Below are 25,496 nucleotides of genomic sequence, written 5' to 3'. Positions count from 1 at the left end.
ACATATATAGTGAGAAGATTCTTTCTTCCACCCTGACCCTACCTTCATAAACCCATTTTTGAGTTTCTTATGTAACTCGCCAATGCTTCTTTATTCATGCAATAATATGAATATGTATTCTTCTTATTTCCCTTTCTTATCTAAAAGGGGATATCTTATACAACATTTTTACTTCTTGCTTTTTTTTGCTGGAAAATGTAATTCACAGATCTGTCTACTGAAATTTTTTTCCTCCTTTTTTTTTTTAATAACTCTGTGGAGGTACCTTCCGAAAATTGATGATACTTTTAAGAAATTTAATTTTATATTACACACGTAATATCCCCTAGGCACAGTTACCATCGAGTTGACTCCAGCTCATGATGACTCCATGTGTTTCACAGTAGAACTGAGCTCCTTAGGGTTTTCAGTGGCTAATTTTTCAGAAGCAAATCTTCAGGCCTTTTTTCCAAGCCACCTCCGGGAGGACTTGAATCTCCAACCTTTCAGTTAGTAATACCAGCAGTCACTGGTTTATGCATGTCTGACTTAACATACAACCTGTAGTTATGAATCAATCCCCGTAAAACCTATTATATTAAAAACTTGAAGTACATACAGTGGTTCATAATAACAAACAGGTGCTACCTTGTGATGCCCATGAAAACATTACCATTATTATTACTGTACTGTTATGTTAAGGATGTTTTAGTGTATCTGAAAGTGTTTCTCTAATGCTTTTATGCATAGAAAGGCACATTATATACTATATACTAAGACACACATTTGACTAAGTGACATTAGATATGAACCATACCTAACTGTTCCGACTTACGTACAAGTTCAACTTACAGACAGTTAGGAACAGAACTCATTTGTAACACGGGGACTGCCAGTATAAGGATCCATTTTTCCTTTTTAAAAAAATCAGAGGATTAAAGATAAAGTCCCTGTTGGCCACTAATGCTAGTTCCCGTCACTCTTCAGAGTAGCCACTGTATAGTTTCGTACATATTCTTCTAGATGTTTAAAAAAAAAAAAAAAAAACTTTTACATGCATCTTAAGAAATCATAGCCAATCTATAGTATTACTTTGTGTGAATTTTAAAAACGCAAATAGTATATGGTTGATATGGTTCTGCACCTTAATTTTTTTTTTTTTTTTTTGGAAGTCTCGATATTCCTTTTTTTTCTTTTAATTTTTATTGTGCTTTAAGTGAAAGTTTAAAAATCAAGTCAGGTTTCTGCTTGTGGACGCCGCTGAAGAAACATCGTTAAGTAACCTCTTCTCACTACCATCATGTCTAAGTCAGAGTCTCCTAAAGAGCCCGAACAGCTGCGGAAACTCTTCATCGGAGCTTTGAGCTTTGAAACAACGGATGAGAGTTTGAGGAGCCATTTTGAGCAATGGGGGACGCTCACGGACTGTGTGGTAATGAGAGAACCAAACACCAAGTGCTCTAGAGGCTTTGGGTTTGTTACTTACTCTACTGTGGAGGAGGTGGATGCAGCCATGAATGCAAGGCCACACAAAGTAGATGGAAGAGTTGTGGAACCAAAGAGGGCTGTCTCACGAGACGACTCTCAAAGACCAGGTGCCCACTTAACTGTGAAAAAGATCTTTGTTGGTGGCATTAAAGAAGACACTGAAGAACATCATCTAAGAGATTATTTTGAGCAGTATGGGAAAATTGAAGTGATTGAAATCATGACGGACCGAGGCAGTGGCAAGAAGAGGGGCTTTGCTTTTGTTACTTTTGATGACCACGACTCCGTAGATAAGATTGTCATTCAGAAATACCATACTGTGAATGGACACACTGTGAAGTAAGGAAAGCCCTGTCAAAGCAAGAGATGGCCAGTGCTTCATCCAGCCAAAGAGGTCGAAGTGGTTCTGGAAACTGGTGGCAGCCGTGGAGGTGGTTTTGGTGGGAATGTCAACTTTGGTCGTGGAGGAAACTTCAGTGGGCGTGGTGGCTTTGGTGGCAGCTGCGGTGGTGGTGGATATGGAGGCAGTGGGGACGGTTATAACGGATTTGGTAATGATGGAAGCAGTTTTGGAGGTGGCGGAAACTACAATGATTTTGGCAGTTACAACAATCAGTCTTCAAATTTTGGACCCATGAAGGGAGGAAACTTTGGAGGCAGAAGCTCTGGCCCTTATGGTGGTGGCGGTCAATACTTTGCCAAACCACGAAACCAAGGTGGCTATGGCGGTTCAGGCAGCAGTAGTAGCTATGGCAGTGGCAGAAGGTTTTAATGACTGCCAGGAAACAAAGCTTAGCAGGAGAGGAGAGCCAGAGAAGTGACAGGGAAGCTACAGGTTACAACAGATTTGTGAACTCAGCCAAGCACAGTGGTGGCAGGGCCTAGCTGCTACAAAGAAGACATGTTTTAGACAATACTCATGTGTATGGGCAAAAAACTCGAGGACTGTATTTGTGACTAATTGTCTAAGAGGTTATTTTAGTTTCTGTTCTGTGGAACGTGTAAAGCATTCCAACAAAGAGTTTTAATGTAGATTTTTGTTTTTCACCCATGCTGTTGATTGCTAAATGTAATAGTCTGATCATGACGCTGAATAAATGTGTCCTTTTTTTAAAAAAAAAAAAATCAAGTCAGTCTCTCACACAAAAACTTATATACACCTTGCTAAAAAACTTATATACACCTTGCTACATACTCCCAATTGCTCTCCCCTGAATGAGCCAGCCCGCTCTCTCCCTCCACTCTCTCTTTTTGTGTCCATTTTGCCAGCTTCTAACTCCCTCCATCCTCTCATCTCCCCTCCAGGCAGGAGATGCCAACATAGTCTCAAGTGTCCACCTGATCCAAGAAGCTCACTCCTCACCAGCATCCCTCTCCAGCCCATTGTCCAGTCCAATCCCTGTCTGAAGAGTTGGCTTTGGGAATAGTTCCTGTCCTGGGCCAACAGAAGGTCTGGGGGTCCTTCCACTCTCAGTCTGACCATTAAGTCTGGTCTTTTTACAAGAATTTGGGGTCTGCATCCCACTGCTGTCCTGCTCCCTCAGGGGTTCTCTGTTGTGTTCCTTTCAGGACAGTCATCGGTTGTAGCCGGGCACCATCTAGTTCTTCTGGTCTCAGGATGATGTAGTCTCTGGTTTATGTGGCCCCTTCTGTCTCTTGGGCTCATAATGACCTTGTGTCCTTGGTGTTCTTCATTCTCCTTTGATCCAGGTGGGTTGAGACCAATTGATACATCTTAGATGGCTGCTTGCTAGTGTTTAAGACCCCAGATGCCTCTCTCCAAGGTGGGATGCAAAATGTTTTCTTAATAGATTTTATTATGCCAGTTGATTTAGATGTCCCCTGAAATCATGGCCCCCAGACCCCCACCCCTGCTACACTGGCCTTTGAACCATTCAGTTTATTCCGGAAACTTCTTTGCTTTTCGTTTAGTCCCGTTATGCTGACCTTGCCTGTATTGTGTGTTATCTTTCCCAGCACCTAAAGTAGTTCTTATCTACTATCTAATTAGTGAATACCCCCCTCCCACCCTCCCTCCCTCCTCATAACCATCAAAGAATATTTTCTTCTCTGTTTAAACCATTCCTTGAGTTCTTATAATAGTGGTCTTATACAATATTTGTCCTTTTGCAACTGAAAAATTTCACTCAGCATAATGCCTTCCAGATTCGTCCATGTTATGAAATGTTTCACAGATTCATCACTGTTCTTTATCAATGCGTAGTATTCCATTGTGTGAATATACCATAATTTATTTATCCATTCTTCCGTTGATGGGCACTTTGGTTGCTTCCATCTTTTTGCTATTGTAAACAGTGCTGCAATGAACATGAGTGTGCATATATCTGTTTGTGTAAAGGCTCTTATTTCCCTAGGATGTATTCCAAGGAGTGGGATTGGTGGGTCATATGGTAGTTCTATTTCTAGCTCTTTAAGGAAGTGTCAAATCGATTTCCAAAGTGGTTGTACCATTTTACATTCCCACCAGCAGTGTATAAGTGTTCCAATCTCTCCACAGCCTCTCCAACATTTATTGTTTTGTATTTTTTGGATTAATGCCAGCCTTGTTGAAGTGAGATGAAATCTCATTGTAGTTTCGATTTGCATTTCTCTAATGGTTAATGATCATGAACATTTCCTCATGTATCTGTTAGCTACTTGAATGTCTTCTTTAGTGAAGTGTCTGTTCATATCTTTTGCCCATTTTTTAATTGGGTTATTTGTCTTTTTGTAGTTGAGTTTTTGCAGTATCATGTAGATTTTAGAGATCAGACGCTGATCGGAAATGTCATAGCTAAAAACTTTTTCCCAGTCTGTAGGTAGTCTTTTTACTCTTGGTGAAGTCTTTGGATGAGCATAGGTGGTTGATTTTTTAGGAGCTCCCAGTTATCTAGTTTTTCTTCTGCATTGTTAGTAATGTTTTGTATACTGTTTATGCCATGCATTAGGGCTCCTAACATTGTCCCTATTTTTTCTTCCATGATCTTTATCGTTTTAGATTTTATATTTAGGTCTTTGATCCATTTTGAGCTCATTTTTGTGCATGGTGTGAGATATGGGTCTTGTTTCATTTTTTTTTTTTGCAGATGGATATCCAGTGATGCCAGCACCATTTGTTAAAAAGATTGTCCTTTCCCCATTTAACTGTTTTGGGGCCTTTGTCAAATATCAACTGCTCATATGTAGATGGATTTATGTCTGGATTCTCATTTCTGTTCCATTGGTCTATCTGCACCTTACTGTTTTCACTTACTGTTTTGGGATCCCTCATGTTGCTACATATAGGCTTCTGTTATTCCTTCTAACCACTGCAGAGTGTCCAGTTTATGCATATACCACGTTCTACCTGTCCATTTCCCCTCTAAATGGTTATTTCTGTATTTTTTTACTCTGTGCTCTGGTGAACATCCTTGTGCTTGTCTCTGTACACATGTGTCTCTCCCTAGAGGACTACATCTTAGGAGTGATAGGGTAGATGACATTTTAGTGTTATAATACTGCTAAATTGCTCTCCAATTTCAACGCCCACCACTAGTAGGCGTGTACATTTTGCCAGTCTGGTGGGTGAAACATCCTATCTGCTTGTCATAGTGGCACTTCCCTGATTTCTCATCCTCTGTGTTTCTCTGGCTGTGTGTTGCCTGCCATACCCTCTACCTAGACAAGCACGGTCCCTCGTTAGCCAGGTGGACGCTTGCCCTCTGCAGTTCTGGCATCTGCCTGGGGCCTCCGCGGTGTGGCCATTTGCTGAGAGTCTCCTGGTTTTCCTTTCTTCAGAAGCCCTGGGAATCCAGAGGGCTTTACTGACCAGAGAGGTGGCCTGGGAGTTGACACGGGACTGAATGCATTCACTTCCCTAGCTGCGTTCTGAGGGGCTGGCCTTGGCTTTTCACCCTTATCACAGTTATTAAGATATAGGTTGTGCCCCGAGGGCACCTTGGGGAAGTCACAGCTTTGCTGGTTGAAATGAGCTGTCCAATTCTCATGGCATTAGTCCTGAGATGTTACCTGCCATCTTAACCCCAGGGTCTGGTTGTAAGAACTGGGTCCCCTGAGAGGCCTGGAATTGGGTGGTTGGGTGAGAAGGAGGAGTGACCTTGGACAGTTTCTGCCACCTATACCCACCTCCTGAGAGAGGACCTTAAGATGGAAGGACCATCTCAAAAAGGGCTTGGCTTCAGATCTGAACCCCTTCACGATGCTACTCCACCCACCCAAATCCTTACATAGCATCTTGTGAGTGCTTACAGAAGCTTTGTCCCTCACTTTACGGCTGAGAAAAGAGACCTAGGAAAGGGACATCCACGTAGTGAGAGGACAGATCTGGTCCAGAAGCTTGTTCTGCTGACTTCTGGCCCAGAGTCCTTTCCACACTAGTCTGTGGCGTTGCAGAATGTGTTTACATGCATGGTGTTGCATGTGTGCACATATGTGTGTGCAGATTTGAGGGCAAGTATAGGCAAGGGAACCTGGTTGTGCAATGGTTAAGCGCCTGGCTGCTTACTGAAAGGTTGGTGGTTCGAACCCACCAGCGGCTCTGCAGGAGAAAAGACCTGAGGATCTGCTTGCGTAAAGATTACAGCCTAGGAAACTCTATGGGGCAGTTCTGCTCTGTCCAGTAGGGTTGCTATGAGTCAGAATTCACTCAACGGCAATGGGTTTGGTTTTGGTTTTTATAGTACAAGGCAAGGAGCCCTGGTGGCATAGTGGTTATGTGCTCAGCTGCTAACTGATAGGTCAGCAGTTCAAATCCACCAGCTGCTCCATGGGAAAAAGATTTGGCAGTCTGTTTCCATAAAAGATTACAATCCTATGGGGCAGTTCTCCTCTGTCCTATAGGGTCGCTGTGAGTCGGAATGCACTTGACAGCACACAACAACATAGGCAAGGGTGATGCAGCCTTCCTCCGCACTCTGATTTTTCGTTTTCAAAATTATCAACCTACCCAAAAATTAGAAGAATAATACAAGAATACTTACATTCACCTAGATTCACCACTGAACATTTTGCCACAGTAGTTCTTTCTCTCTCTTTCTCTGTATAATGGTAGATAAATTAAGTTGCAGGCATCACGACACCTCACACTTAAATACTTAAGCAGGTGTCTCCCAAAAATGTCATTGTCTGACATATAAGCACAATACCATTATTAGACATAGGAATACTGAGATTAATTTAATAATCTAATCTAATATCAGTCTGTGTTGACATGTTCCTAGTTGTCTCCACATTTGAATATGGACTGTATGCTGGATTATTTTGTTAACAGTGTTGATCGTCACTCATTGCATTGGGTTGTCACGTCCCTTTCATCTCTTCAAATATAGAACAGCTGTGCCCTCCCACACCTTTTTCATGCTGACTCTTTTGAAGAGAGCTGGCAAGTTGTTTTGTAGAATGTCCCACATTTTGGATTCGTCTGAATGTACCTTTTTTCCCAGCATTTTTCTTGAATAGTCCTTGGTTTTCCTGAAGAAAGAGGGAGTGAGTGACCTGAATGACCAGAATGCAGAGAAAGGGAAAATCCCTTGTCTTATCATCAGGGACAGTTTGTGCCTTCCCCTTGGGCAGGGTCAAGAGGGTGGTCCACAGACTGTCCCCAAGCCTGTCACTTATGGGGCAGGTTAGTGCATCTGGGTGTGCTTGGCTTTGGGGAAGTAGCTCCAGGGGCTCCTCCTGGGAAGGCTTCCTCATGGCCCCTTCAGAGTGGCATGGCCTTTGCCCTTACTTGCTGCCTCCTTCTTACTTGTCTACAGCTGTTATTTTGCATCCTCATGTGTTTCTTTGCCCTTTGAGTAGAGATCTGCTATGTCAATTAACTAAGTTCCTAGTGATAGAAACCTAACTCAAGCTGGCTTAAGCAAAAAGGAGCCAAAAACAAAACCCAAGATAGCTCTTGTAACTGATAAGTTTAAGAAAAACTGGCTTCAGGAATGGCAGGATCCAGGTGGTCAGACAAGATCACTGGACCATCCTTTGGTCCTTATCTCTCGGCTCTACTTTCATGTGCATTCACTTCATTCACAGGCAACCCTCTTCTCATGTTACAAGACAGCCACCAGCAGCTCCAGGCTGAGATCCCCCCACTTTGGAAACCCCAGCGGGTAGTGAGCTTTTCCTTCCTAAAGGTACCAGCAAAAGTTCAGGTGTTCACTCTGTTTGGATCAACTTGGTTTACAACCCCATCCCTGAAGCAATCACTGTGGACTGGTGCATGGAATACCTGGATTGGCCAGGTCTGGGCCATGTGCCTAGCCTAACCCAGAGCTCGGAGTGGGTGGGTTGAAAGAGGGACAGCCTCACTTGAACCACAAAAACCTATAGTGGTATCAGAGTAGTCCCCAAGGGAGAGTCAAGGTATTGTCAACCAGAAGAAGGGCTATGGGTGGTGAGCAGCAGAAAAGCAGGCTTTTCTGGTGACAAACATAATGAGCATCTGATTGACTGAGCCCGTGTCCAGTCTCTGGGAGTCTCCAGTCTTCTGGATTTTGTGGAAGTCAGCATCTACAGAAATATTTGTGTCTGGGTCCCAGCTCTGCTTCTTAGTAACTGTGTGATCCTGGACAGAAGTGTTAACCTCTCCGGATCTCAGTTTATTCATCTAGCAAATGGGGATGTTAGTTATATTCCTTCCTTACAGAGCTGTGAATTTCAAATGGAATAATAGGTATGAAAGTACTTGCATGCTGTAAAATACTATACCAAGGTGGGGGGAGTGTTTATTACCCTCCAAGTTGATTCTCCTGCTTGAGGGTGAGCAGGGCTGGCTCACACAGCTGAGGCAGGGGCCACTCGGCTGGTGATGTCCACCTCATGGAGCCAGCTCCATACAGGCATCTTTTTAAATGTCTCTCGCTATGAGTCGGAATTGACTGGATGGCACTGGGGATTTGGGTTTTACTGTTATTGTAAGGAGCCTGTGTGGTGCAAGCGGCTTATGATTGGCTGCTAACCTAAAGGTTGGTGGTTTGAACCCCCCCAGTGGCACCACAGAAGAAAGGGCTGGTGAACTGCTTCCATAAAAATTATAGCCAAGAAAACCCTATGGAGCAGTTCTACATGGGGTCGCTATGAATCGGAATCAACCCAAAGACTTTTTTTTAAACTGATATTGTAGATCTGTCTATTTCTCCCTTCAGTTTTGTCAGTGTTTGCTTGGTAAATTTGGGGGCTCTGAGGTTAGGTGCATAAATATTTATAATTGTTACATCTTCTTGATGAATTGACCCTTTTATCATTCTGTGGTGTCCTTTTTTGCCTCTTATGACAGATTCTGACTTACAGCCTAGTTTGTCTGTTATTAAGATTACCAAGTAGCAGGCATCCTTTTAGACACCTCCTGGGAGAAGATGGAGGATGGGTCTCCATCCCTGGGACCATGCTGCTGCCCTGTCCTCCCGTCCCCTCGGCTAGTCCAATTCTTCAAGTCAGAAGCCTAAGACATTTTTTTCAGGGGCAAAGGAGGCTTGGACTCTGGGACGTAATCCTCCTGGGGCGGCGGAGGTAGGCAGTAAAACCAAAAACCAAACCCATTGCCATCGAGTCAATTCTGACTCATAGTGATCCTATAGGACAGAGTAGAACTGCCCCATCAGGTTTCCAAGACTGTAATCTTTACTGAAGCAGACTGCCACATCTTTCTTCTGCAGAGCTGCTGGTGGGTTCAAGCCGCTAACCTTTCAGTTAACAGCCGACCACATAACCATTGAGCCACCAGGGCTCCTTTCAGGAGGGAGGATACCCTCCCTCATTTTTTTTTTTCTTCTCTTCCTCTTTTTTGCCCATCTTCTTTCCCTCTCGGTGATATTTATTGAGGATTAGATGGTCTCTGGGTGGCACAACCAGGTTGCTCTTGGCTACTAAACTAAAAGTTGGTGGTTTGAACCCACCTTGTGGTGCTGTGTAAGAAAAGCCTTACCAGTCAAGAAAACCCTATGGCACAGTTGTACTCTATAATACATGGAGTTGCCATGAGTCAGAATTAAACTCAGTGATAATGGATTTGGATTTTTTTCTTCTTTTTTAAAGAATGGTCAGGTACCATCCTAGGCATGCAGTGGGGTGGGGGGTGGTTAGGGAGAAGATACTGATCAATAAGAGACACACAGTCCTGGCCCCCATGGAGCTTACATTACACTAGGGGAAACAGACCCAAACCAAGCAAACAGATAAATCAATTAAAAGAAAGAATAACCCTGGAAGCTAGAATGACTGCTTGCAGAAAACAAACCAGAGGTGCAGAATAACCTAGCCGGGGTGTGCTCTAGGTGAGTGGTCAGGGAAGGCCGCCCTGGGGAAGTGACATTGATTTAGGACGGCTCTGCAGCTGAAAAGCCAGCTCAGTAGCTGAAAAGCCAGCTCAGTGGATTTCCGCATTGGAGCGTTTGGTGGCATTACACTCACAATAAACTGTTTACACGTATCCTGCGCTTCCCACTGCCTTGGGGGGCGGGGCTGCACTGAGACTCCGCCCACCCCAGGTTCTCCAAGGAAGGACAGTCTCTCACTTTCCCCAGCCCTTGAAGAGAGCGAATCTAATAAGGGACACGAGGCCACACAAAGGTCACTGCTGACGTTGCCTTGAGACCGTATCGTGGAACACGCTTCCCCATGTCTCCCGCGCTGTGACAGAGAGATGATGGATGGTGTCCACGCAATAGCACGCTCCAGAGCCCAGCTCCCCGAGTGAGGGGAATGTTTCAGAACGTTGAAACTGCTCTGATGTATTAAAAAAGAAGGAAATGATTTGCAAACTATGGTACTTTGGTTATTAGCTGTAACACATTATTTGTGACCCATGGCACCCCCATCCTGGTTTTTGTCTGTTCAGAGAGTCAGGGAGGCTGGAGCAGGGGGGAGGTGGAGAGAAGCAGACTTCTGAGTCGCTGCGGGGTGAAAAGAAACAACCAATGCAGTTTCTGAACTTACCTTGGGACTTGGGGAAGGTCTAGGACAGTGGGAACTGGATGCAGTTTTTCCTAAGGGTGGGAGAGTTGCTTAGGAAAAGAGAGCTTAGATTACAACAGGAGTAATGCAGGCTAGACAGCTGGAAGAACTTTCCTGAGGGACATAGCTGAAAGGCCCGGAAAGCAGGTCTGGTACAAGGCTTGCAAATTTTAGGAACAGCTGCTGAGCAGGAGACACAGAACTCAGTTCTGGGCGGGGCCAAGTCTGGAAGAAGCTTGGGAGTCTGTGTCAATATGGAAGATAAGCTTTGTGTTTGTCTTTAAGGCTAAAAGGACTTAATGTCAGGGTGCGTGCGAGAAAGAGCCATTAACATATCAAAGTGTTGGAGTCCAGCGTCTTTTATGTGGGGAACTGTGTTGCCAGCTAAGTAGAAAGGTTTTGATTATTATGCTAACCAATAAGGGTAATTTCCCTCTGCAAAAGAGTATCCAACCCATAGTTCTTCAGGTGCATGTAGAGGCAAAGGATTAATTCAAATAAGAAACAAACAAACAAATGAAAAACAACTTCACCAGGTAGATAGAGCCCCAACCTATGAATTTTCTGGTTGACCACGAATAAACTAGGAATCCAGGGCAGTCTGCAATCCACATGGTGACCTGTGTGTTGCTGAATCAAAGGAGAAGTGCTGTGTCCCTGTGCTCCTGCCCCATCACCTCCTGGCCTGAACCCTCTGCACCGTGTCCCCATCCCTGAGCATGCACGTGTGCACACATGCGTATACCCCAGTGGAGTGCGAAGAGAATGCAGACAGGCCACAATGGCCACCTAAGTCCTAGATTGGACCACAAGGGTCTATATTTAAATAAATACTCAACCACATACAGCAGTGCCTTAGCAGTGTTTTTGAGATTCATCTTTGTTGTTGCATGTATTGGTATTTTGTTCCTTTTTACTTCTGAGTGGTATTCCACTGTATGGATATACCACAGTTTGTTGATGGGCACCTGGGCCATTTTCAAACTTTGGCTATTTTGAATAAAGCTGCTATGAACACTCTTATACAAGTCTTTATAAGGACCGTACATGTAATCCTTTTAATCCTTGCAGTAACCTTAGTGGGTTATTGGCGCATTGTTATAACTATTGTTATCCCCATTTTACAGATGAAGAAAGTGAGGCTCAGAGAGGTTAAATTTCCTGTCCCAAGGCCACATAGGTAGTAAAAGCTGGAGGCGTAATTCTAACCCAGGGTTGTCTGACTGCAGGGTCTGTGTTTTACTCTCACTACAGAGAATTGACTCGACAGCACTGGGTTTGGTTTTTTACAGTGTCTTTGGAAACCCTGGTGGCGTAGTGGTTAAGAGCTACATCCGCTAACCAAAAGGTTGACAGTTTGAATCCACCTTGGAATCCACTTTGCGCTCCTTGGAAACTCTATAGGGCAGCTCTACTCTGTCCTATAGGGTCACTATGAGTTGGAATCAACTCAACAGCAACAGTTTTTTTTTTAATGGTAGTGTCTTTGCAGCACAGCTGTTTGGGGCCATTAAGTGTAGGGACAAAGGGGCCAGTGATCTCAATGGCCTGTCTGTTCATACCTGCATTTTAGCTCAGTATAGTAGCTGGTATTCACAACAATGGCCCTGACTCATCAAGAAAAAAGTTACATAAAAACGATCTTTAAAAAGGACAAAAGTATGTAAGACATTTTAGAGAAATTTCTAGCCAAAGTCATTACAAGAAAAACAAGCAAGCACACAGATGTGCTACTCAAAGCTCTAGTTGGCTGAAAAGCTCACTCAGGGGTAATAGGTTCTCTCCCGAGAAGGCCCAGCACAGAAGGCATCGCCGATGATATAAAATAGTATATAAATACTGCACATATAAGAAAGCAACTATTCTTTGTAGAGCCAAACAGAATAGGTTTTTGGAGAGTCTGCTGGCTCTTGCTTTGAGAGATGTTGCTAAGCAATATTGCTAATGTTATGGAAAGACAGCTTCCCTCCTGACTTTTCCACTCAGCCCCAGAAACCTCCAAGTTGGAAGTGGCTTCTGTGGTAGCAGCAGCTGGGGGAGGCTTGGTAATTAGTGAGGTGGGGGCTGGAGACCCTGGGTGTGATGGGAACCCTGTTGCAGGCCACCTGGCCCCAGGCCTCATGGTCTCCTGACTCTCCGTCTGGCCCCTTTGCAGCCTCTGTGCTAAATTCTCTTCGTGTTCACGAGAAATTTCAACTCACAGTGAATGCTTCCGCTGTGGGAAAAATTAGAGTCACGAAGCTTAGCAAAAACTCAAAAATCCACAAATGATCAAAATATATTTTAAATATCTTCAGCAACCCAAACGCTAGATGAACTCCTTTGTTTTCTTCCAGGCTGCCTCGCTTTTGTAATCTCTGAGCAGGTAATCAGCAAAGGTTCTGGTTGGCATCGTGCCTTGCGGGCTCCCCCTTGATGGCGTTGGGTACCAAATTATGTACAGTCCAAGGGCTGAATCCCCCTTCTGAGTGGGGTCTGTGGGCTTCTTCAGGTGTGGTTTCTTTTCCCTGACGCTCAGAAATGCTGCACCAGTCACCAAGATTCATTTCCAAAGCCTGAGCCAGTTTCTCACCAAATCCTTTGCTTTATATGCCATGGGTGGGTCTAGGAAAGTCGGAGTGAGCTGCAGTTCCCAAGGCCGGTTACCCTTGCTGAAAGATTCTGTCGTGGTGGAATGGAGCCTCCAGGACTGGTCCCGGCACTGGGAGGGGAAGAGTCAGCGTGTTGGCAGACAGTCCTGTCTCTCTCTCCTAAAGATAGAGACAGTCCCCCTACCTCAAATGACCTTTCAATCTCTCTCTCTCTGTCTCGTCTCCCTTTCCTCCGGACTTGGTCCTCTCCTTCTGTCTCTTCTCTTTCCTTCGTACGGTAGTATCTCAGAGCAGCAATTGTGCTGTGCCCAGCAGGGGGCGCTGCTGTACCTGCCAAGAACCAATGTCAGGTGTGAGTGCTCAGCGGAAGTGAGGCGTACACAGGGCTACTGAGTGACTTCCCCGACGGGGTATGTGCCCCCCATCCCGCCCCAGGCAAAAGTGTGGGGGTGCTGGCCTGTCCTGGGCACGTCTGAGGTTGTACGTTAAAAAAAAAAAAACATAGAAGAATTGCTTCAGGGGTTGTGTGACCCATGGAATGGCTGGGGCCCCTCTCCCCTGCAAAAGGGGAGGGGCTGGACATCTGAGGATATCTGGTTTTCAAAAAGAGCCCACCTTCCTTGCTCTCTGTCTCTTTTCTCCCATGTTGTTGTTGCTTGAGGGTGTTGTCGAGTTGACTTCAACTCATAGTTACCCCATGTGACAGAATAGAACTGCCCCGCAGGGTTTTCTAGGCTCTAATCTTTACGGAAGGAGCCCTGGTGGCACGATGGTTAACTGCTCTACCGCTAACGGAAAGGTCGGTGGTTTGAACCCACCCAGCGACTATCTGGGAGAAAAGAAATGGCTATGTGCTCTCCTAAAGGTTACAGGCCAGGAAACCCTATGGGGCAGTTCTACTCTGTCCTATAGGGTCACTATGAGTCAGAATTGACTCCAAGCACACAACAACGATCTTTACCGAAGTAGATCCCCAAACCTTTCTGCTGTTGAGTGGCCGGGTGGGTTCAACCTCCAACCTTTGGTTGGCAGCTGAGCGCTTAGCTATTGGGCCACCAGGGCTCCGAGAATGGTTGCAGCCATTTTGCAGAGTGGCAGAGCCACTGGAAGTTGGAGGTGGGGTGGGGTGGGGAGGCAGCCCTCAGCCCCAGACAGCTCTGGGTTCTCTGAGACCCAGGGGTGCTGGCAGCCAAGCCCATTCCCGGTTTCACATGGATGTGCCTCCCAGAGTGGGTTCCCAGGCACAGAAGGCCCTTTTCTTCCAGACCATGCATGCGTATCTGCCTGTCTCAACCCACTGGCCCTTAGGAAGGAGCAGTGCAGCTGCCTACCCTCTGTTCATGATTAACTTCCTGTCCCCTCCCCCATCTCTGCTCCCACCCAGGCCACCTCTGCCTTTGGGTTTCTCCTGGATTGGGGCAGAGACCCAGGCTGGCAGCTGCCTAATACTTTGTTCTCAGGGACTCTGGGCTCTGGGGGCGGGGGGGGGGAGGGGAAGTGGGGGGCTGGAACAGGCCTTTGAGGTCTTGTGAGCTGGGGGTTGCCTTTAGGCGGGAGCCCCTGCCAACCTGCTTAGACAGTGAGGCCATCCAATGCAGCATTCCAGCCTGTGAGCGCTGGTGCCGGGTGGGGGCACTGGTGGGGGTCCGCTGCTGGGTGGGACGGGCTCTGGGCAAAGACCCCTTCTTTAACTACTGCAGTCCTTCCTGATGTGGCTCCTGTGGTCTGAATTCAGTGTCCAGCTGTCTCTGTCCACCCCAAGGTGGCCCATGGATGTGGCCTTAGAAGACCCTCGAGTGACCAGTGTGAATTGTTCCCTTCTCAGTTCTCTCTCAAACTTTGTGATTTCTTCCAGGACAGTGACTTAGTTTGGTACAAGTGTGTCCTTAATACCTAACGATTTATTTTTCTTTTCGTCAGAGGTGCTTCAGCCCCGGAGCCTTCTTCAGGCAACAGTATTGAGCTAGAATTTAGTACGTTTCCTATTTGTTTACATGGTATTAATGGCAAGTAATAATGGTATTTCATTTAGGGTGGTAATGTTTTCTTTTAAAATTAATGAAGTAAAAAAGTGAGTTGACTTAATTAAGGCAAAATCGTAAGTAAATAATCAAGTAGTGTGATGTTAAGACAAAAAATTGTAAAGGCAGTAAGTGAATGGCCTAATTTTGAGAAACTTTGGCTGGGTCACAGTGCACAAGGCAGCCCAGAACAGTGTTCCATGTTTGTTAGCCCTGCTTGTTCTGGGCAAGGATTATGTCTTCATTTCTCTCTCAGCCTAGTCTTTTGCACAAATCTGGATGCACAATAAGTGTCTAATAAAAGTTGGTGGAATGGGCAAGTCTAGCATTAAAAAAAGATTGCCATCCAGTCAATTCTGACTCCTGGCAACCCCATGTGTCACAGAGTACAACTCTACTCCATAGTGTTTTCTTGGCAATAATCTTCCCAAAAGCAAATCATCAGGCCCTTCTTCTGAGGCACCTCAGGGTGGACTCAAACCTCCAACCTTTTGGTTAGCAGCTGAGTGTGGTAACTGTTTTCACCACCTGGGGACTCCAAAGTCTAGCATAAATTAAATTCCACAGATGGGTTTTCTTAAGTTTTGGTGTTTCCTGTGTGGGGTGTGGGTGAGGTGGGAGCTGACACAGGGGTTAAGCAGAGGACTTTGAGTGGCCCTGTCTGTACCCCAAGGATGGAAGTCTTGTGGGGACAGGAGCAGAAGGAAGGGCCTCCTCTTCCAGGAAACATCTGTCTCTTAGGGTCCCAGGAATCAGAATCCGAGAGGTCCATGGTCTTTTGGAGACAGCCTTGTGTTTTCAGCCACTTTGGGGCTAGAAACATTGAGGTTGCATAGTGACTGAGAGGTCCTGGAACCCAGGAACAAAAATGAATAAAGAAACCTGCTTGGCAGGAAGATTTTGCGTCTTCACCCCAATGCCCTGTTGCCCACTGATGCACTTGACCTGAGCTATCTCTCAGGCAGTGAGTGTGGGTAGGCAGTGTCAGGGGCTACCCACACTCCAGCCCATGGGGGATGGTTAGGCCTTCCACAGAAACGCAGCCTTCTCCGTGTGGATGAAATACATGCCATGCTAAGTAGACCTATGGCCAGAGCCACATCACCCTCCCTGCTTCTAGCTGAAGTAGTCCGTCAGCTTGGTCCTATGTGGTACAGCTGGCAGGGGAAGCCTGGGCTGCACCAGGGCTCTGTCTGCTCTGGTCCCACTGAGGACACTAATCCCCCCAGTTCTTCCCGGCCCATTCTCAGGTCACTACTGGTATACTCCTTGCAGGCAGCCTCATTGCCAGCCCCAGGGGTGGGGCCTGGGTCACTGGCATCTGTGGCTATAAATAGATGTCCGGTGCTATATCTGTGATCCCCCACCACCCAGGCAGGCCCAGGGGGCACCAGGCCACTGCTAATGGATGCTTCATAAATAAACCAGAGCATTTTGGAACCACCCTGGTGCTCGCTCCTCTCCACTCCAACTCCAATGCCAGGAAGGAGCTGGGCTGGCTAGAGAGGCCGGGCTGAGGCCTCTCGCTCCTTAAATTCATTTGCAGCCCCATCCACTCTCCAGCAGGGTCCCCTTCCCTGCCTGGATTTGTGTGCTTGCTGCGTTGGACATCATCAGACTGTATAAAAAACAAGGCAAATTGCCTCAGGGACCTCTTTTGGCCGTAACGGGGCTGTTTCCAAAGATGGACTAATTGGCTCGTTTTAATTCCCTCCAGCCCCTGGCCCGCTGCTCTTCCCCTAGAGGAATGGAAGGAGAAGCAAAGCTAGTAGTTCTGCGTGGGGGGCAGGGGGGGCTGCTAGACAGGGCAGCAATGAGATTGGGTGAGGGGAGCGTAAGCGAGGCCCCGCCCGGATAGCAGGGACAGCTTAGCGGCCTTTTCCCCAGGAGCAGGCGTGATCTTCCGTCCTCCCGTTCCCAAGTGAAGGTGAAGCTTGCACACGGAGTGCGGGAGGAGGGAAGACCGCTTGCGGAGTGTGTGCGTTGGCCAGCGCTGGGGCCCTGGGCGCTGGCGGGGTGGAGGGGGGCGCTCCACCTGCATCTCCCTGGCAACCTGGGCGGCTACGCAGAGGTGTAGCCGCTGTGAAGTTGATCATTGACTCTATGTAATGTCACACTCCCAGAGTCAGGAAAACAATTGTTCACCGGGAGCTGACCCCGGCCCACGTAGGAGCCAGCACAGGGGTAGACCCCTCCACCCCCGCTCGACAATCCTCCCTCGGACTCGGAGGGTGGTGGAAGCTAGCATCCAGCTGAGTCTAAACGTTCCCCAGCTGCACGGCCAGTCCAAGAGCCTTGGGTTGCGGAGGGCAAGTGCCCGGCGCTTGGGTGGACCCTCTGTCCGCCTTGCAGCCTTGTCCTGCCGGGGGTGACGGGGCTGAGGAAGCCCGCGGCGGTGGCCGTTGTGCGAAGGCAGTTTCGCTTGGATTGAGGACGCGCGTTTCCTCTCGGTGCATGTTTTTTCTCCCTCTGTTTTAAACACTGACAGCATCGGAGAAGTATCCCGGCGGGCCGGACTGGGAGAGCGCGTCAGTCGCCTCTGCCTGGGGAGAGAGCCCGGGGCTCGGCCGGCGGGCACGCGGGGTGGCGGCCGGGGAGTGCTGCGCAGAGGACGGAGAGAGGACGCGAAAGGGTGGGAGATATCAGCCAGTCCGGCCGGTCCGAGGGTGGAAGCCCGGGCACTGGGAGAGGGCGAGGGGAGCGCCTCTCTCCCTCTCGCCCAGCGGGTCTGGCCCACCGAACCGCCTGCGCCCGGGGCCAGCTGGGGTACCCGGGGCCGGGGCGCGGGAGGCGGGGCCAGGGCGAGGTGCCGGCACGGCGGCGCGTCTGAGTGAGAGCCCAGGAGCCGCCCGCCCCGGCCGCGCCCGGAGCGAGCCTCCGAAATGCCTGCCCCGGTGGAGCGGGCGCCGGCCGCCCCGCGGGCCCGGAGGAGATGGTGAAGGTCGCTGGGAAGTGAGCGCCCAGTCACCTGACCCCCGGGGCGCACCTAGGCGGGGCGGAGCCCATGCGCGGCGGGCGGCCGGGGGCCGGGGCGCGGGCGCTGGGGCCGGGCGCGGGCAGAGCAGAGCGCGAGGAGCCGGGCTGCGGGGGCGCGCGGAGGGCGGGCGGGCGAGCGAGGGCGCGGCCGGGGACCGCCGGCGGCCTCGCCATGTCCCAGCCGGCCGGTAGGATGCATTGCCGAAAGGCGGGGATCCGCGCCGCCGTGGTGCTCATCGGACTCCTGCACAAATCCCGAAAACAGAATAAAGAGAAAAGGTAAAGACTGGCCGCGCCGCCTACCCTTTCCTCCCTTTCCGGGCCAAATCCTGTTTTCTTTGGGGTGGACTTTTCAAAGGCGTTTGGGTCCGTGTTTGATAGCAAAAAGACTGCACCCCTGGTGCTGAGGTGGAGAGCGATTGCGGAGCTTCGCCCCAGATACTGGCTGGTAGGAGGCAGCCCAGGCAGGACATCGGCTGGGTCGGAGGGCGGCAGAGAGGACCCATCAGGGTTCATCCTTGGCTGAAGGACCCCAAGACTTTAACCTCCACTTCCTGCATTTGCCGATTCGGGTGCCCTTCCCGAGTCCTGCGGCGCAGGTAGCGTTGATACAGCCCGGCGACAGTCCCTGACTCAGGCCGAGTGGCCCAGTGCGCCGGTGATGCCATTTGCTTCTCTGCAACTTGGCTGAGCCCGCGAGCTGCCCGCCGGGCCGAAATCTGCTTGCCCTGCGCACGGCGCGCCGGCAGCCACGGAGCAAGTTTGGAGATTGTTTTCTTCCTGGCTGGGTCTCTGCTTTTGGATTTTTCTGCTTTCGATCCTTGGCCTTGGTCGGGTTTACTCTTCTGACTGGTGCTGTTTGCTCCTGGGTGTTGAACATCCTTCTCTTGGGCTATTTCAGAGACACGGCGGACGACCTATGGGGTGAGAGGTGTGGGGCTTGGGGTGGAGGAAGGTGGTTCTGGGACAGCTTCCTGGGCTCCCACGGAGCTGCCCACACACGTTACTGGCGCACATCTCCCTTCTCCACTAGGGTGCCTGGATCCAAAGCTTCCTGGCAAATGGGGGTCATTGGAGCTGACTGCACAGAGAGATGTCTTGGGAATTAGGGGTAACCTGTGGTGGCCCTGCTAGATCCTAATTTCCAGGGGAGTTTTGGAGTGATTTGTGCTGTGCTCTGCATAAGCCAACAGCTAAGATAAGGTCATCAGGGCCAGGGACGCCTGGGTGATGACTGGAGGCCCCTGAGCTTGTCCAGAAGCTGAGTGTCCCCGGAGGACGTGGTGGTCAACTGAACAGGAAGCCTTTGAGAAGCTGGCATGGGTAGCTCCTGTAATGGGGTTGCCTCCCATCCCACGTGTCCCCTGTTTCCATAATGTAGTCTTTTGTGATGTTTCCCACAGTGTAGGATGAATCTCCAATAAAATGACTTAAGGTGGTTAAGCATGAAATAACATTGAGTCACCTAGTGAGAAAGTTCTTCCCTTTTCAGTTCTCTATTATCCTTGTGATTTCTTCAAGGGGAAAGGTTCAGGCTGATGCTAGTCTGGCTTTAACACCATTTTAACACTTACCGATCTTCCTTTTTATGACAGAGAGAGGACTTCTGGCTCAGGGCCTTTAATGGAGAGCACTGCCTGCCTGGAACTTAGGTGGTTTTGTTTTGTATTCCGAATTTTTAAGAGTTCTCTCCTATTTATGGCTGGTGATACAGATTTTCCATTTGTGGTAGTCATGTAAAGCATCATTTTAAATTAAATGTGTTAAGTCACGAGAATGAGTCAGTTTAAGTGAAATAGCGGTGGTGATACAAATGGTATGGAAGATGGCAGCAATCCTCCAGGTGGTCTAGGAATGACTGAGGTGGGGAACACACTGTCTAGTAGAAAAAGCTGCCAGTAGACCTCAGGAGCCCAGCGCTTCAGCTCTGTGCCCCATTCTTCCCTGGACTTTGATTCTCTTTTGTTCTCTGACGTCCAGCGTTGTATCTGTAGGGCGGGATGAACAAGCCAGCTCACTGAAGTTAGGATGTGAGGGATGGGTGTTCTAAGACAACCTGGGTCTGTTTTGAGGAATGAGAAGGAAAAAGTACTGGTTAGAAAGGCAGATGCCTGGGGCCAGCTCCTGATCCTGAGGATAGAATGTGGAGTGGTGTGGGAAAGTCCCTGCGAGGGGAGCTGCACCTTCTAGCTCTGGCTCGGCCCTTGACCATGGTGTGATCTGATGTGATCCAGTGGCTGTCGAGTTGACTCCGACTCATGGCAACCGGTGTGTGTCGGAGTGGAACCGTGCTGCACAGGGTTTGTGTTGGCTGATTTTTCAGAAGTTGGTCCCCAGAACTTTCTTTCAGTTAGTAGCCGGGCTCGTTAGCTGTTTGTACCACCTATGCATTTAATCTCCCTGAGCCTCAGTTTCTGCCTCCGCCTAAAGGGATTGTGAGGCTTCTGTGAGATAACCTGGGTGAAGATGCTTCTGAAAGGCGTAAAGTGCTGCATGAGGGTGAGGAGGGTTTGGTCAGAACCGTTCTCTCTCTCCTCCTGCAGCACCTGGGCCCCTGATGACGGAAGTAAGATGTCTGATGACGGAAGTAAGATGTCTGGTGGTGGTGATCTCACTAGTAGCCAAGATCAGCCATGCACAGGTGGAGGAAGTAGCCAAGTGGGCATGGACCTGGGCAGACATAGCTTGGGGGGATACAGTGAGTCACAGCAGAGGACCTGGCCAGAGGATTAGGAGGGGTAGGCCAGGGTCAGGATGCCCCAGGCCCATAGCATCTTTCCTTCCTCCCAGATGCACCGTGCTCTTCCCTCCAATGCAGGCTGACCTATTGGTGGTCCTCCCAGCCCCTGGCTTCATTGCATTTGGCTGCTGCTCCTGCCATCTTGATGACTTTGGCCATGTACTTAACCTCATCCTAGGAGAGAGAAGAATTGATTTCATCTTGGTGCTAAATGACCTTTGCTTCCCTTGTTGTAACCTGGAGTTTCTTTGTCTTTAAGCTTCTGAAATCAATGCAATGCACATTATTGACCTTTGCTCTGTGGGGCATTGGCCATGGGGTGCCTGGAGAGGCTGCAGCTGGCAGTCCTTCTTAAGCACTCCCTAAACTCAATGCTAGGTGTTAAATTTGCCAAGTTCCTCCTTCCTCCCTTCTCTCCTCACAGGCTCAGGCCAAACTCGGCCCCTCCTTCATCCTTCTGAGAAGTCTTGATCTATCCATCGATCTTTCCAGCACCTCTAATTGACAGGCCTGTGCAGATAACACTTTTAGCCCTTGGCCTTAAGGGATGAAATTGTTGTATGTAGCTTGCAGTGATGGCCCGGTGGTCTTTGTCATCCTTCTGCTCTTCCCAGGCTACTTGGAAACCTTACGTATGGGTGGGGGTAGGTCGGTGTGGCGTGGGGGATGATAATGAGACAGACAGGTAACCTTGTGGGCTCACAACCAGGAGACAGCATTTTCTGCCAGACACTCTTAGGAGATCCTGAGGCCTGTGCTCCAGGCTCCAGCCTCGCTTTGCCTCCTGGAGAAATGGATGTGGTGGTCATCAATCTTTGCTTAACGGCTCTCTAAGTGAGTTGTGGAATGAGTTGAAGGTTCTGACTCTTTCTGACCATCTTCCAGGAAGACAGTCCAGTGGGTCCTGCGAGAATGATGGTGTGTTTGAGAGGGGATTGGATTTGAGTACTGTTCCAAGGGGCATTTGGACAAAGCCTTCTTTGGAAACTGCAGTTCGAAATCCACTGTCATGGACAGTTCCCAGTTCTCTGAAGTGCTTTGATTTTCAGAGTCTGCTTTCTGAAAGACAGGGAAGATCAAGGTAAGCTCCAGAGTAGCAGTGCTGTAATGATCGAAGTGCATGTAGGGCTGGGGGAGTGCAGCCCTCTAAGGTGGAAAAGGCATTTTTGGTGGGAAGGATAGAGGCAGAGGAACAAAACCAAAGTATGTAAATTCTGAAAGATGTGGATAAAATCAGTGTGGCCTTGGGTGTGACATTGTGAATTATGACAGAGGTCAATTAGCATACATGAAAAAAATTCTTGCAGGGAGTTGTTATTTTGGGGCAGCTTCCACCATGGCCTTTATGAGGAGGAAAATATGAGTTCATTCAGCAGCTTCACCATTTTACATTCCCACTAGTAATGCATGAGGGTTCGAATTTCTCCACCTCCTTGACAGTATTTATTAATATCTGTCTTGTTTATTATGGCCACCTGAATTGGTCATTTTTATATCTTCTTTGGAGAAATGTCTATTCAGATCCTTTGCCTGTTTTTAAATAGGGCTGTCTTTTTATTATTGAGTTGTAAGAGTTCTTTATATGTTCTAGATAAGAGGCCCTTATCAGATACATGATTTTCAAATGTTTTATCCTGTTCTATGTGTTGTCTCTTTACTTTCTTGATGGTATCTTTTGAAGCATCCCTAGCTTTAAAAAAAGCAAAAAACAGAAAGAATACAAAACCCAAAAAACAGTATTTTATTATGGAAAATTTCAAACATACAGAAAAGTCAAGAGAATAGTATAATAGAATACCCACCTTGAACCATTATCAATTCATGGATAATCTTATTTCCTTTATTTCTCAACTCACTCCCTCACAAGGAGATTTTGAAGTAAATTCCAGACATTCTGTCATTTCATTCTTAAATATTTCAGAGTTGTATTTTAAAAATAAAAACAGTTTTAAAAAATGTAACAACACTACCATCATCATATCCTTCAGAAACTAACAATAATGTCTTAACGTTATATTCAGTCAGTATTCATGTTTCCATGATTATCTCATAAAATTTTTTCAAAAGTTTTTTTGAGTCGAAATTCAAACAGTTCAGTGTGTGATACGTCTCTTAATCTGTAAGTTTTCTCCTCCAACTCTTTTTTTTTCTTCTTACAATTTATTTATTGAAAAAACTGGATAGTTTGTTTTACGCAGTTTTCCACAGTTAGGATCTTGTGGATTCTATCTCCCTGGTGTCATTTACAATGTTCTGCTGTCCCTTGTCTTTCCTGTAAATTGGTATTTCGTTCTCGAGCTTCCATCATATTTGGATTTGATTCTTCTTTTTTTTCAAGACCATATTGGAGGTTGTCTGGTTGTTTGTTTCTGTGATGTTGGCAGCTATTGATTGATCTGTCCCTGGGGTTTTAGGGCTGGTGTTGTGGAGGACACTGTGTATCCTCCATTAGATAGCCAGAGACAGCCCTTAGAGCTGGCTGGACATAGGGTCTGAGCCTGTGGAGTGTCTAGAAGTTCTGGCCTTGAAGTCACAGTCATAGAGCTGGCAGGGGCATGATGCGGGAACTCCAGAACAGATGGCTGCTTGTTCTCGTCTTAGGAGGTTGCTGGGTCCTGCCCTTTCTGGAGAGGTCTGTCTTCATCCTCTCTTGTCTGATGTTTGAATGCCACCCAGCTGGCTGTTGTTGCTTTAAAGAACAAACATCTCGCTTTAACTAGCTTCCTGTTTTTTAACCTCACTGAGCTTCTGAGAAGTTAGACCCTTAGAGTTTAAAGCACAAGATTTGAGGCATAAATGAGTTCATTTGATTCCTTGTGAGCCACTATTTTAATTTCTTATTTTGTCCATGCTGCCATCTCCTTAATCTATAGTTCTTACAGTGGCCAGAGTGAACTTTATAAAATTCCAATAAAATTTGGACTTTCTTCTGTGGAAAGCTCCCCTTAGGCTTTCCATTATATTTTAAATGAAATCTAGCCCCTCTCTAGCTCTCTGGCCTCACCTCCTACCCTTTGTCCCTCACTCATCTTGATCACTGTGCTTCTGTTGCAGAGGCTTTCTTTCTGTACCTGGAACCTGCCAGGCTTGTTCTTGCCCAGGACCTTTGTACCTGCTGCTCACTGTGACTTAATTGTTTGGTATTTCTTCCTCACTAGGCTCTCATCAAGTGTCATCTCCTCCAAAAGGACTTCCCTGACCCTCCAATCTAAGCAGCCTATTCCAGTCATTATTGCATTGCCCTGATTTATTTCCTCCATGGCATCTAGGATTAACTGACATTATCTAGTATATTTAGGAGCCCTGGTGGCTCAGTGGTTAAGAGGTACAGCTGCTAATCAAAAGGTCAGCAGTTCAAATCCACCTGTTGCTCCTGAAGCCCTATGGGGCAGTTCTACTCTGTCTTGTAGGGTTGTTATGAGTCGGAATCAACTCAACCACAACAGGTTTAGTTTTTGGTTTTATCTACTATATTTAATAAACAGTTTATCGATTGTCCCCCCGCCCCAGAATGTGAACCCTTCTGAGAGGAGAGACTTTGCCTTTTTCACCGCTGGGTCTCTATTGCCTAGAATGGGAGGTACTTAGTACATATTTGCTGAATGAATGAATGAATGCTCAAGAAATTCACTGGCTCTCCAGGCGAAACGTGCCGTTGCCTGATACCCTGAGGTCCTAATGCTGTAATGCCCTCTGACATGACTTTTCTTGTCTGGGATTGGGGAATTTTCCCCATCCCTCTCCTTTCTGTCCTTCCAGAAGAGATTTTGGAGAGAAATACAAACGATCACTTTGTTGTTGTTGTTACTGGCTGCTGTCGAGTTGGCTCTGACTCATGGTGTCCTTATGTGTAACAGAACAAAACGTTGCCCAGCCCTGTACCATCTCTGTGATTGTTCATATGTCTGAGCTCATTGTTTCAGCTACCGTGTCAATCCATCTCATGGAGGGTTTCCCTCATTTTCTCTGACCCTCTACTAAACATGTCCTTTTATAGCGATGGTCTTTCCTGATGATATGTCCAAACTAAGCAAGAGAAAGCCTCACCATCCTTGCTTCTAAGGAGCATTCTGATTGTACTTCCTCCAAAACTGATTTGTTTGTCCTATAAAAAAAAAAAAAAAAATTTTTTTTTTTGTCCTGTTTGTCCTATAGTCCATGGTATATTCAGTATTCTTTGTCAACACCATATTTGCATATATGTAATTCCACCATTTCTCCTCTGACCCCTTCTCTGCCTTTGTGTGGTTTTGATACCCGTAGAAATGAGGGGCCAGGCTCAACCCTGACCACCCTGAAGTTGGGTTCCTGATTCTGGGTTCCTAGATCTTGGGTCCTGATTGGCAGAGGCAAGCTCCCTTCGTTTATCTCAAAGAGGGGCCAGTGGGCGTCTGAATTAATGAACAGTCGCCATTAGCGAATTTATGTTTTTTCTAAATGCAGCTTTATCTCTTTGGAGCCCGCATGGTGTACAGATGGATGGTTACCAGGATGTTGCCAAATAGAGGGCTTGCCAGGCCTGCTCAGTTAAACCAGCGAAAATCACGGAGCAAACGGGGGCTGCTGGAGGGCTCAGGAAGTTTCTTTTAAGCAGATGAGCACCCTTCCCCCCAACTGAGTGTCTTTGCCTACCAAGCACATAAAAAGCAAATGAGGTAGCCAAGTTGATTTCAGGTGGACAAGTGCTTTTTATTTTAATAGCTGTTTAAAAAAGTGAATTCTGGCAAGTGATACTGGTGTTCCACGTATGATAGT

At 47.4% G+C, this 25,496-nt stretch overlaps 1 protein-coding gene and 1 pseudogene across 6 annotated transcripts in view; both read left to right on the top strand.

Moving 5' to 3' along the window:
* Positions 1–25,496, top strand: part of RAP1GAP2 (RAP1 GTPase activating protein 2) — a 233,457-nt gene that overhangs the window by 31,999 nt on the left and 175,962 nt on the right. For 4 of the 6 annotated variants that reach the window (XR_007514182.1, XM_049861055.1, XM_049861056.1 and 1 more), the window contains exon 1: positions 18,143–18,280. The exons of the other annotated variants lie outside the window; for them this stretch is intronic. Coding sequence is in view for 3 of the 4 variants with exons in the window: in XM_049861055.1 (XP_049717012.1) it covers positions 18,174–18,280 (107 nt within the window). In the remaining variant the exon portion in view is untranslated. Of the gene's footprint in view, positions 1–18,142; positions 18,281–25,496 lie in introns of those variants that run through there. 6 annotated transcript variants of the gene reach the window in all.
* On the top strand, positions 1,241–2,487 carry LOC126062972 (heterogeneous nuclear ribonucleoprotein A1-like; annotated as a pseudogene).

The sequence above is a fragment of the Elephas maximus genome, chromosome 19 (genome assembly GCF_024166365.1).
Source record: "Elephas maximus indicus isolate mEleMax1 chromosome 19, mEleMax1 primary haplotype, whole genome shotgun sequence".
NCBI classification, from domain to species: domain Eukaryota; kingdom Metazoa; phylum Chordata; class Mammalia; order Proboscidea; family Elephantidae; genus Elephas; species Elephas maximus.
This window is presented reverse-complemented; position numbering and strand designations above follow the sequence as displayed.